Consider the following 12,015-nt stretch of genomic DNA (forward strand, 5'->3'; position numbering starts at 1 on the left):
ACTTTCTGTTCCTCAGGCTGGGACAGGAGATCACACACTGTATTATTATTATTGAGAGACGGGCTCACTGTCTGTTCCTCAGGCTGGGACAGGAGATCACACACTGTATTATTATTATTGTTGAGAGACAGGCTCACAGCCTGTCTCTCAAACTGGGACAGGAGATCGCAAACTGTGCTGCAGTTATACGGAGTCTCCTCCCACAGTAGGGTTGGAAGCTGTTTTCATTCTGGCAAGAGTGGAAATTTTGAGATTAGTTTAGATAATTTATTTTAGAGAGGGATTTTTGTCTCATCTGGGAATACTGTATTCCTTGTTGTGAATCAGAAAGTGCATCTCTGTCCCTGTTTCTTCCTGCTGGCAGCTAGACCACAGCCTGTCCTCTCTGGGCAGCCAAGTCTGCCTGTGTTCAGTTTTGTATGTCCAGGCTGTGGTCACTGAGCTTGTCCTCTCTGGACAACCAGGTCTGCCTGTGTCCAGTTTCTGTGTCCAGGCTGTGGTCACTGAGCCTGTCCTCTCTGGACAACCAGGTCTGCCTGTGTCCAGTTTCTGTGTCCAGGCTGTGGTCACTGAGCTTGTCCTCTCTGGACAGCCAGGTCTGCCTGTGTCCAGTTTCTATGTCCAGGCTGTGGTCACTGAATCTGTTCTTTGTCCTTAAACTGAGGACCATCTTTCTGACAGAATGGGATTGCTGTGATTATGCCAAAACTGGTACCACACAATGTCAGTGCAGCCAATCAATATGAAACTTTTCAATGTACGTAGAAGTGCATTTTGGTACAACAGTTTCGGAGGGCTGATTTGAACTGCTCACTGTGTGTAAATTAGTGAGACCCAGTCATTTTACACAGCGTGATGAGCATCAGGAGTGATGTGGTTAGCAGTACAAGTGAAGTTAAGGAAACCACAGCGAACGAATGTCTGACAAAACTGGTTACCGAGAGAGACAAGAAACTCATTAGTCATTAGTTACGGCACTAAACTGCCCTGACTCACAAACTCTACTACTCTGCTTTTCTCGTTAACACTACTAACGAGCAGTTCTAGTGAACAAGGCACCTTTTACAGTAAATTGCACTAAACCCAACTGAAAAAAAAGGAGTAGTATTAATGAGGAAACCTTAAAATTAAATAGTGGTGTTCAGTAGATGCCTTCTTTCAATGTGACTACGATTTAAAATACTTTCATTTATCTGTAGGTTGGATTTTAACAAGCAAACAACAAATATGTCATTTTGCTTGTTAAAATCCAATCGAAATTTTGCTTAACATGTTACACCATGACACACAATTCCAGTCCTGGCATCTTTTCACTGGTTTCCAATGAAGTGCTGGACTCAGTCTGTGGTTTGGTTGGTGACTTTAACATTTTTGAATGGCCCAGGTTCTGCCTCAGGTTAAGGACTTGTTTCACAGCTCCAGCGCTGAACAACAGTTTCATAGGTCGAAGTTTTCTTTTGAAAGCTATTTCTATATTGTTCTTTTCAGTACATGCGTCAGCCTGTCATTCTCTCATTTCAAACAGTCAGGAAGAGGCTGCTATTGTATTAAAAGTCACAGGATGGATTTGTCACCAAGTCATGCTGACCTTTCACCCCAGGAAATGCATGTGAGCATGGGACAGGCTCGGGAATCACCTTGGGTTCTGGGCAAATTCAAGACCAGTTCCAGCCTGCTGACTCATCCCAGAGACCACGACAGCTGCAGAGTTGCTTTACATCAGAGTGACCTCTTACTTATGAGAAGGTTATCACAAGTTCGCAAGGTAAAACCAAGAAAAAAAAACAGCAGCCATATCACCCTGTAGCTTACCACTAGCAGCCCACTGGAGCTCAGCAGGTGTGAGGCTGGACAGTACCTGGATGGGAGACTCCTGGGAAAGCTAAGGCTGCTGCTGGAAGATGTGTTAGTGGGGCCAGCAGGGGGTGCTCACTGTGTGGTCCATGTGGGTCCTAATGCCCCAGTATGGTGATGGAACACTATACTTTAAATATGTGCTGTCCTTTGGGTGAGACATAAAACCGAGGTCCTGAATAGTCGTTAAGAATCCCAGGGCGTCGAGAAGCTGTTAAACATCGATACAGTATTTTTGTGCTCCTGGGCATGTTTTTGTAGGAGTCTTTAATAATAACCACAGACGCAGCTCTGTTTTTCATGCACTTTGAAAGCTGGGTGCTAACAGTAGCCACACCTGTGGTTGGACTGTCAAAGAATTTTGCTGAGTGTTAAAACTGCATTGCGGGGATCGTACAGGTGACTCAGAATGGTATCTGCATTAATTATGCACGGCCCCTAGCGCGCGTTACTTTCAGATAGCGCAACATGTGCATTTCTGAAATTAGTAACGCAGAGGCAAAAGTCATGATTCCTTTTTATATCTCTCTCTTTACAGTAGAGTAATTTTAATGCAGTTATCTTTAAAGAGAGAGAGAGAGAGAGATCACTTTATTCGCCCTATACAATTTCTTACATTAGAAATGTGTCTTTTCACAGACCCCAGCTTGCTCTCCATGAGACACACAGACAGGGAGAGAGAAGCCTGGGGTCCAAAGGAGTAGGTTCCTCTGCTGGCCGTTGGTATTTGAGCCGGCAACCTTCCAGCCACAGGCACAGATCCTTAACCACAGAGCTACCGCTCTGCCCCAGTAGATACACAGGACAGTGATTTCTCCAGTCCAGTGATCTTAAGTTAGTACAGTAACTCAGAGCTAAACTCTAGTCCAGTCCAGTGATCTTACGTTAGTACAGTAACTCAGTGCTAAACTCTAGTCTGGTCCAGTGATCTTACGTAAGTACAGTAACTCAGTGCTAAACTGTAGTCTGGTCCAGTGATCTTACGTTAGTACAGTAACTCAGTGCTAAACTGTAGTCTGGTCCAGTGATCTTACGTTAGTACAGTAACTCAGAGCTAAACTCTAGTCTGGTCTGGTGATCTTACGTTAGTACAGTAACTCAGAGCTAAACTCTAGTCCAGTCCAGTGATCTTAAGTTAGTACAGTAACTCAGAGCTAAACTCTAGTCCAGTCCAGTGATCTTAAGTTAGTACAGTAACTCAGAGCTAAACTCTAGTCCAGTCCAGTGATCTTAAGATAATACAGTTGTGGAGTGCAGGAACTCTAGTCCAGTGATCTTCAGATAGTACAGTTACTCAGTGCAGGAACTCTGCACTGTACTCCACAGTAATATTAATTCATTCTTGCCCCACAGCAAAGTGATTCTGATTTTCATCACGTGTTTGTGTGCTAATTGTGTTGTGCAGGATGTGGCACAGGAAGTGTTTGTCACAGGATATTGCATGCTGGCACGGCTGAACTGACTTCAGCCGAAACAGAGAGGAGACTGAATGAGACAGAGGGAGCTACAGATGTTCTGCTGCGCCATCATGGTCTGGCAAGAAAGTGCCCTTCTCCAAACACATCTCATTTAAATGAACAGAACTGGGACGGGGCAGGGGAAGTTGGCGACTTCTCGGAGGAAAAAAACAACTAATATAGAGACACAGAAATAGAATATTAGAAAGTCGTGAGTTCAAAAACCAGATGGTGTTCTTCTCAATATTATAATTAAGAGGTGCTCCACCTGCTATACCATGCTTAACAATAAGATCAATTGATCAATTGATAAAGTGTTAATAGCCCACTAGTGGACACGTGTAGTATGACAACTATGACAAAATTAGTTCCTTCAATGTTTACTGCTCTTCACTCGTGTAATCATCGGGATATATGTATATACATAGATTTTCTTGATCGTGCAGCTCTGATCTGTGCCTGCCTCCTGCTTTCAGTGTTGAAAGCACTCGCCTGAAGGTCCCACTTGTGTCAACTGGTTTTTGTGTTTCACTGTCAATTCTGGTCCTTTGGGGTGACTTTGTCAGGGCCCTTGGGGGTTTTCGTAATGCCTGAATCGGGTTCTGTCTGCATGTCCGGGACGGAAAAGGCTCGGTTTATTTAGCCTTGCAGCACACTGTAGGACTCTCCTTTGATCCCAGAATTAATTTAAGAACTCACAAGACCCCTCATCACAGGTCGTCTGAGAAATCTAAATAAAGCAGTTCCTCTGCATCCACTACTGCTGCAACTCATTCAAAGGGCTCAAGATGTTTATTAAGCAATGTCTAGCTCTTTTTTAATCCCATGTTAATTATCCCTTAGAATCCTGTTACCGCACAGGAGATCCTCAAGATGAGTTCACAACTTTGGATGTCAACAGAGGTCCACAGACTTATCGATCTTTAGTTACTTGGACAGAGACTCAAATTCAGGTTTAGTGCCATTATTCATCATTATTCATAGTGCCATTATTCATCAACAGAATGAAATAAAGGGATAGAAATTATGGGGAGTGAGCTTTTTGACATGTAGGGTAGAGGTAGATTTCAATGTGTGTTCGAGTGTTTGGTAAGAAAGAAGGCACTGTGAGAGTTCAGATCGCAGGTGAGAGAGGCTGGGAGTTGAACAGTTTGATAGTGCGGGGGTAAACACTGTCTCCGAGTCTGGTAGTCCGGGCCCGGATGCTCCAGTACCGTTTTCCAGATGGTAGAGGGTCAAACAGTCTGTAGCTGGGGTGTGTGGGGTCTACCCTGAGACAGAGTATGGGGAGCTGGAGAGCACGAGATGGAATATCAGATAATTAGAGTTCAGATACCTGGGGTGGCTTCCTCTGTTCTATAGTGGTGGGTGTGAGATTAGCAGTTCTCGTGTCACTTGATATCTCTTCCATTTGTGGTGGAAAAACCACTTTATCTAGTTCTGTCCTGGCAAGCAACAGGTGTAAGTAACCAATACAGGCTACACCCCGGACAGTTCGTTGCAAGGCAGAGAAATACACACACACTCACTCGCACCACAGCCCTGTTTCCCAGAAGCCAAATAACCTATTAGCATGTCTTTTGGGATTTTGGGAAACCCACGCAAACGGGGGAGAACATGCAAACTCCACACGGACAGCAGCATCGGTCCAGAATTGAACCCGGGGCTCCGGGACAGCATGGCAGTAAGGCTAGGCACTGTGCCACCATGCCCACCCGCTGTCATAAATGAACAGCAGATACCGTAGTCAGTGGATCGCTGCTAAATTGTTACACTGCCCGAAGGCTGAAAAAAATCAAAGCTTAAAATGCAACTTCAGTGCCAGCCATTACCTTTCAAATCTGCATATTGCAATAAGAGTTTTTTCACAGCAAAGGGTCTGGAAAATGCAGCTCTTGCTGAAATCAATGTAGGAATTAAGTGACGCACCTCCATTAAACGAAATATCGTTAATCATGCCATGCAACATTCAGAATAGTGGAGGATCACCAACACAATATAATGCTCATATGATATCTTTTTTTTTTTCTTCAGTAGATGTTAAAACTTCAGGACATTCCACAGGGTTGGACAGCGGGGCACCAGGGTCACTTGAAACAGCTCTACGGCCTGACCTCCTGCGTGCTTGCACAGAGCTGAACTCTGTAAAGCCCGAGCCGCCACCCAGCTCTTCAGACGCAGGAGAAATTATTTGACATTTTATTTTATCAGCAGATACCGATCAGGGGGGTCTGAGTGCTAAATTTGGCTTCACCTCCAGCACGTCACAGCGCTCTTGTTCTTGTTCAAACTTACCGCTTGCTTCAGGCGATTTTCCACAGCCCACACTGGTGCATGGAACAGACGTCAAACACAACTGCGAAGGTGCCTCGCTGCTGCAGAAATATGTGGGGCTTAAGTTCAGGGCTGCGGGGCAGGAACAAAAAAGGACTTTTCCTTAGCTATAAAATAAGATCTTTATCATCCCCTGAGGGAGTTTTTTTGTGGACACACAGCACTCCTGTACATTTGAATCGAATGCAAACAAAACAAAAAAACGAGAAGAGAAGACATTCTCTATTATTCTATTACAAAAAAAATAAAATAAGAAAAGCAGTGCACATCAAGTGTAGTTAATTTAGTGACGGTCACCTTTTAGTTCACTTTTCTTTAGGGCCACAGTTTAAGCACCCTGTAGCCTGATCTGGTCAGATCTCAGAAGCTGCAGACGACTGGACATAGACCCTGGTCGCTTACGGGATAGGAGACCTTCAGGGCAAACCAGGCAGCTGCTGCAAGGAATGCTGTTGGAACACCAGCAGGAGGCACTGTAGACAACCCACCCATTCATCTATATTCTAACTGCTTCTTTCAATTTAAGGTTGTGTAGGAGCAGTTGCCTATCCTCTGCAAGCAATGGGCACGAGGCAGGGTACACCCCGGACAGGACGCCAGTCCATCACAGACCAGACACACACACACACACCCACCAGGGCCAATTTTCCCAGAAGCCACATAACTTAGCAGCATGCCTTTGGACTGTGGGTGGAAACCCACACGAACATGGGCAGGGCATGCAAACTCCACACAGAAAACACCCCAGGTCCAGAATTGAACCTAGGCCCCCAGTTGCAGTGCCGACCTCTGTACCACTGCGCTGCCCTGAAGGTTGGAAACCAATTCTTAATTCAACTGGGGGACAAGCAAGGTAAATGCAAGGCGTTAGAATTGAGCAGTTTCTATCAACTGAGAACTGACACACACATCAAAATACAGCACATTTTTCTTCAGAGCAGGGGACCCAAGTGGAAACTATGTGGAAGTGCGTTTAACTCTTAAGAAAAGGAGGCACTTCTTTACACAAAGGTTTGTGGGAGCGTGGAACAAGCTGCCCTGGTGTCCTTCAAGCAGAAGCTGGGTGAGAGGCTGGGATCAGTAAACAGACTAGATGGGCTGAATGATCTCGTCTTGCTTAAATCTTTCTCATGCTCTTAAATATCTTTTAAAATACCGCTCTTTCTTCCCTGCCTCTGTTTTCAAGGATTAGTTCCAGACTGTGCCCTAACATTTTAACATTTAGATTGATTTAAATGATTGTATTATATATGTAAAGATTTAAAATATTTCTATCGATTCTATATAATCTCTGCTTTGATGTTATATTTCTTTGTTATTCTGTCACTATCTTAGTGAAAGACTAGAGGCTCTGTTTAACGCGTTGTTTCTTTACATTTGTGTTAGTTTTTTTTTATCATTGCTGCAAATGATTTGCAGAAAACAGCTCCATATAAATTTAGAGGAGGTCAGATTCTTCCTGTAGCTACGCCGTGGCCCACAGTGAGTGCCAGTGTACTGTTTGTGCAGCACGTCCGCTGGGAGGGTCCCTGCAAGCAGGGCTTCCTACAGTGCGTTCCGGTCAGCCCGTCCCACTGAAATGCAGACCTGTTGTTAGCATGACAACGGAACGTGTCCGGGTTCGGGGTGACATGAGAGCGGAGCGGGTTCGGCTCCCTCGCTCCGTCCTGGCCGGCGTGCAGCAACGCGGAGGTGTGGCCACAATATTAGGAACAGCCTCTCGCTCCCCGTGTTCAGATTGCGTGGGGGAAGGGGAAAAAAAAGAGAAATACGCTTATGTTTTTAAAGTATAGTCTTCCCCACCTCCTTTAAATGAACGAAAAATACCGCCACGGGGTTTTATCTGTTGAAGGATTCACCCTTTTTGCAAATTCATCGTTGCAATTTCAGTTTGTTTTTTCTTTTCCGCGGGTAGACGGAACTCTGCCCGTGCAATGGGTCGGAACAAGGACCTGACCGAATTCGAGAGAGGGATGATAGTCGGAGCCAGGCTATGCGGGGCTAGTTTAGCTCAAACGGCCCGCAAGGTCCTGAAGTCCCGCACCACGGTCTGCCGGGTGTTCAAGGACTGGCGCACGGCGCAGAAGAGGAGCACGGACCGGTCGCGGTGCGGGAGAAAGCGGCTGGTCTCGGAAGAGGCCCGGCGCTGGCTGGCGCGGCTGGTGGAGAGCGAGTGCGAGCGGCCCTCCCTCACCATCTCGTCCATCACCGACTCCCTCAACGCCGCCCAGGCGCAGGACAAGGCGGTCTCGGCCCGCACCGTCCGCCGGGAGCTGCGGCGCCTCAACTTCCACACCAGCCGGGTCTCCCTCGTCCCGTACCAGAGGCAGAGCGACGGCGAGCCCTCGGATGTCAGGGTGCGTGAGATTGATATTAATGTTTATTGAGTAACAATACTAGAGAATATAGATTTATTCTAAATTGCTCCGCGTACTACTCATGACGATGATGATAATGACAATTATGATCATGATTTTTTTTTTGGAGGAGCAGAAGGAGCCAATAATTTCAACAGTAATTCCTTACTTAATGCTGTAAAATATGCATTGCAGTAAAAGGGATGTAAAGGCTGTACAGCCTGCAGTATCTGAAGTCAGTGTCGGTGGGAGATTGATTATAATCCCAGTGATGAACTAATCCAGCTCCCAGTCCAGTCAGTCCAGTCCAGCCTGGAGAGTCTCAGACTGCTCTGTCAGTGTGAGTCTGATTATAATCCCAGTGATGAACTAATCCAGCTCCCAGTCCAGTCAGTCCAGTCCAGCCTGGAGAGTCTCAGACTGCTCTGTCAGTGTCAGTGGAGTCTGATTATAATCCCAGTGAAGAACTCATCCAGCTCCCAGTCCAGTCAGTCCACTCCAGCCTGGAGAGTCTCAGACTGCTCTGTCAGTAGAGTCTGATTATAATCCCAGTGAAGAACTCATCCAGCTCCCAGTCTAGTCCAGCCTGCAGAGTCTCAGACTGCTCTGCGCTCTTTTTCAGGACACAGGGAGAGAGACTAGAGAAGAGACAGAAGGAGAAGAGGAGGAGGTCACAAGAATGAAGGAAGGTAAGCCACCTGTCCCGGAATTCTAGTAGGACACACTTTCCAGATGGAGAGGTTGAAAAGTAGGAGATCGAGTGAGAGAAAATAAATGGAAATAAGCAGATTGGGTAAACGAATAATTTACTGGGGGTTTATAGCTAAAGCCCAGGAGGAATGACAACAACCAGGTTCAATCACCCTCAGGGGCCTGTAGATGATGTAATGTCCTCACTGAAACGTCATAAATACTGTACATGGTCTTCTCCTCTCCCTCGCATTCATCTCCTGCATCCCTCCTTTACCCCATCTCCCCCTCTGCAGCTGCACCTGGGTCACCCCTCACTCTGCAGGGGGGTCCCAGCCTCCTCGTCCTCTGGTCAGGAGGTCTGCCCTCAGCCAGATGGGTTAAGCCAAATTATTGTAACTATGCATACTTAATAAACCTTCATATGCCTAATTCCTGGCTGTTGTCATTGCTGGTGTAAATGCTATTCAAGTCCATGGGAGAAATAGCGCCGCTGCTGTCTCTACAGGTGTAGTAGGGGACTGCAGGACAGAAACGAGAGGAGGGCATTGCAGCAGAGAGAGAAAATGTCCGATTTAATCTGTCAGTTCAATTCAATTTATTTTTATATAGCGCCTTTCACAACAAGGTTGCCCCAAGGCGCTTAACAATGCAAGTGACCGTACATCGTCCAATATTTTTTTTATTTTTGTAGGTCGGGCAGAGTCAAGAGACAGCAACCAGGAAACTCTAAAAAAAGTGGTCAAATATAAAGCTTAAGAGAAAATAAGTCCTCGCTGTAGACTGTTGGCTTGACTTTTATCGGACTATCTTTTTTTTTTGTCTTCTGTCAGTAACTTTATTTGTAAATGGACTCTGATCAGCTTGCACACTGGACACTTCCAGCACCTGTTATTGGCTCGGCTCCCATCACAAGAAGCTGCAGGTGGTAAAACCTGGAGTGGGTCAGACCACTGTACAACGAGAGTGTGGCTGACAACACTAATACTTTGGGTGGGCCTGATGTCTGTCCAGTGGGATCCTGATCGTCAGAATGATAAAACCTGGAGTGGATCAGGCTGCTGTGCAGTGGGACTCAAGAGCAGTGAACATGGCAGACTGACAGCAGGGTCATGATGAAGAACCAGCATCAACGCAAGTGGAGATGAGGACCCTGGGTTCTGGATTAGGAGGTTAATAATAATTCTTTACACTTATATAGCGCTTTTCTGGACACTCCACTCAAAGCGCTTTACAGGTCATTGGGATCCCCTCCACCCCCACCAGTGAGCAGCCCCACCTGGATGATGCTCCAGTCCTCTCCCCACACACCAGCTCTCAGTGGGGAGGAGAGCAGAGTGATGAAGCCAGTTCAGAGATGGGGATTATTAGGAGGCCATGATTGGTGAAGGCCAGAGGAAAATTTGACCAGGACACCGGGGTAACACCCCTACTCTTTTCAAGAAACTCCCTGGAATTTTTAATGACCGCAGAGAGTCAGGACCTCTGTTTTAAGTCTCATCCGAAGGACGGCGCCTTTTTACAGTCTACTGTCCCCATCACTATACTGGGGCATTAAGACCCACACAGACCGCAGGGTGAGCACCCCCTGCTGGCCCCACTAACACCTCTTCCAGCAGCAGCCTTAGCTTTCCCAGGAGTCTCCCCTCCAGGTACTGACCAGGCTCACACCTGCTGAGCTCCAGTGGGGCTGCCAGTGGTGATCTGCAGGGCGATATGGCTGCTGGCCATGGTTAAGAGTTGAACCTAAGTGAGATGCTACCGTCACACCCTCGACCACGGTGCTTCACTCTGTAAATCTCTTGCTGTACAAGTGCGACTCCATGTCGTCTCTCGGCCCAGCCAGTGAAATAAAGGAATGCTGTTGGGTAAAGGTGCTCTGTCAGATTTACACCATTGCAGCTTGTGTTACATAAGGTACTGTCCAATAAACGGTACTGCAGCATTCGGTCAGAGACTAACAGTTTACTGAACAGCTTCTACCCCCAGGCAATAAGCCTGCTAAATAGCCAAGCTGCAGCTCCTTCAGCAAATCACCCAAAATGGCTACATGGACACACAGTTTTCACTGTACTCAGCACACTGCACTGCTTGTGTCCAGGGTGTATGCAAGACATTATGTCCATCGCAGCTCTATTTATATTGAGCTCTGTCTGAGTTGATCTTATTCCATTTCTATTGCACTAGTATCTATTATTATGTAACCTTATTTTGTAACTTTAATTTAGTGATTTTTACCCCCCTGGTGAGCTCGCAGAAAAGACATTTCATTGCCAGCAACTGCTGCCGCACACTGTATTGTTGTGCATTTGCTAAATCGACTTTGATTGATTGATAGGTAAGGCGACTGATCAGGAGCTGACCAGTCAAAATGAGGTGATCGAAATGTGACTTACAGCTGCAGCTTTGTTATTCCACACGATGCTATCATATGGTGTGCCCGGTTGTGGTCCGTGTCCCAGGACCTGCTGGAGGGATTGGATCTTTCAGCTGGCCTGGGGCATGTGGTGGGAGTCCTGCTGGAGACCAGTTGGGGAGCAGGACAGGCATGTCTGATTTGCTCAGGTTGTTAATTATAATAATCGCTGACACTTATATAGCGCTTTTCTGGACACTCCAGTCAAAGCTCTTTACAGGTCATGGGGATCCCTTCCACCCCCACCTGGATGATGCAACGGCAGCCATAGTGCACCAATCCGCTCCCCACACATCAGCTCTCAGTGGGGAGGAGAGCAGAGTGATGAAGCCAGTTCAGAGATGGGGATTATTAGGAGGCCATGATTGGTAAGGGCCAATGGGAAATTTGGCCAGGACACCAGGGTAACACCCCTACTCTTTTCGAGAAACGCCCTGGGATTTTTAATGACCACAGAGAGTCAGGACCTCGGTTTTACGTCCCATCCGAAGGACGGCACCTGTTTACAGTATAGTGTCCCCGTCACTGTACTGGGGCATTAGGATCCACATGGACCACAGGGTGAGCGCCCCCTGCTGGTCCCACTAACACCTCTTCCAGCAGCAGCCTTAGTTTTTCCCAGGAGTCTCCCATTCAGGCTCACACCTGCTGGGCTCCAGTGGGGCTGCCAGTTGTGAGTTGCAGAGTGATACGGCTGCTGGCTGTTATCTCTGTGACCCTTTGCCGAGAAGAAGCACAAGGAAGATGAGCTGAGACAAGGGTATCACCCACAGTCACCGCGACCGAGGGTGAAACTCACGTTAGTGACAGACTTCAAGAAGTGGCGCTTTGATGTCTGTGTAAGAGATGAGGGAGGGTGGGCAGGACAGAGGAAATAGGTGAAGTGTAATGGAAGAACATAGAAGAC

General features: G+C 46.9%; 1 protein-coding gene across 2 annotated transcripts; it reads left to right on the forward strand.

The window, feature by feature from the left end:
* Positions 1-1,671: 1,671 nt before the first annotated feature.
* On the forward strand, positions 1,672-10,565 carry LOC148816598 (uncharacterized). 2 transcript variants are annotated; one of them, XM_088939897.1, is made up of 4 exons: positions 1,672-1,765; positions 7,561-8,002; positions 8,625-8,691; positions 9,387-10,565. In XM_088939897.1, exons 2-4 carry the CDS (start codon positions 7,580-7,582, stop codon positions 9,449-9,451), a joined length of 555 nt encoding a protein of 184 aa, XP_088796023.1. In that variant the 5' UTR covers positions 1,672-1,765; positions 7,561-7,579; the 3' UTR covers positions 9,452-10,565. The 2 variants fall into 2 exon arrangements, with proteins under 2 accessions (XP_088796023.1, XP_088796024.1); XM_088939898.1 differs by lacking the exon at positions 1,672-1,765 and having other exon boundaries at positions 7,236-8,002; positions 9,526-10,565.
* The last annotated feature ends 1,450 nt before the right edge of the window (positions 10,566-12,015 follow it).

Source organism: Atractosteus spatula, chromosome 22, assembly GCF_055471065.1.
Source record: "Atractosteus spatula isolate fAtrSpa1 chromosome 22, fAtrSpa1.hap1, whole genome shotgun sequence".
NCBI lineage: Eukaryota > Metazoa > Chordata > Actinopteri > Semionotiformes > Lepisosteidae > Atractosteus > Atractosteus spatula.

Coding starts and splice junctions, on each gene's coding strand:
- LOC148816598 (XM_088939897.1), top strand. CDS start 7,580: ATGGGTCGGAACAAGGACCTGACCGAATTCGAGAGAGGGATGATAGTC. Junction 8,003..8,624: donor GCGAGCCCTCGGATGTCAGG/GTGCGTGAGATT, acceptor GCTCTTTTTCAG/GACACAGGGAGAGAGACTAG. Junction 8,692..9,386: donor GGTCACAAGAATGAAGGAAG/GTAAGCCACCTG, acceptor TTATTTTTGTAG/GTCGGGCAGAGTCAAGAGAC.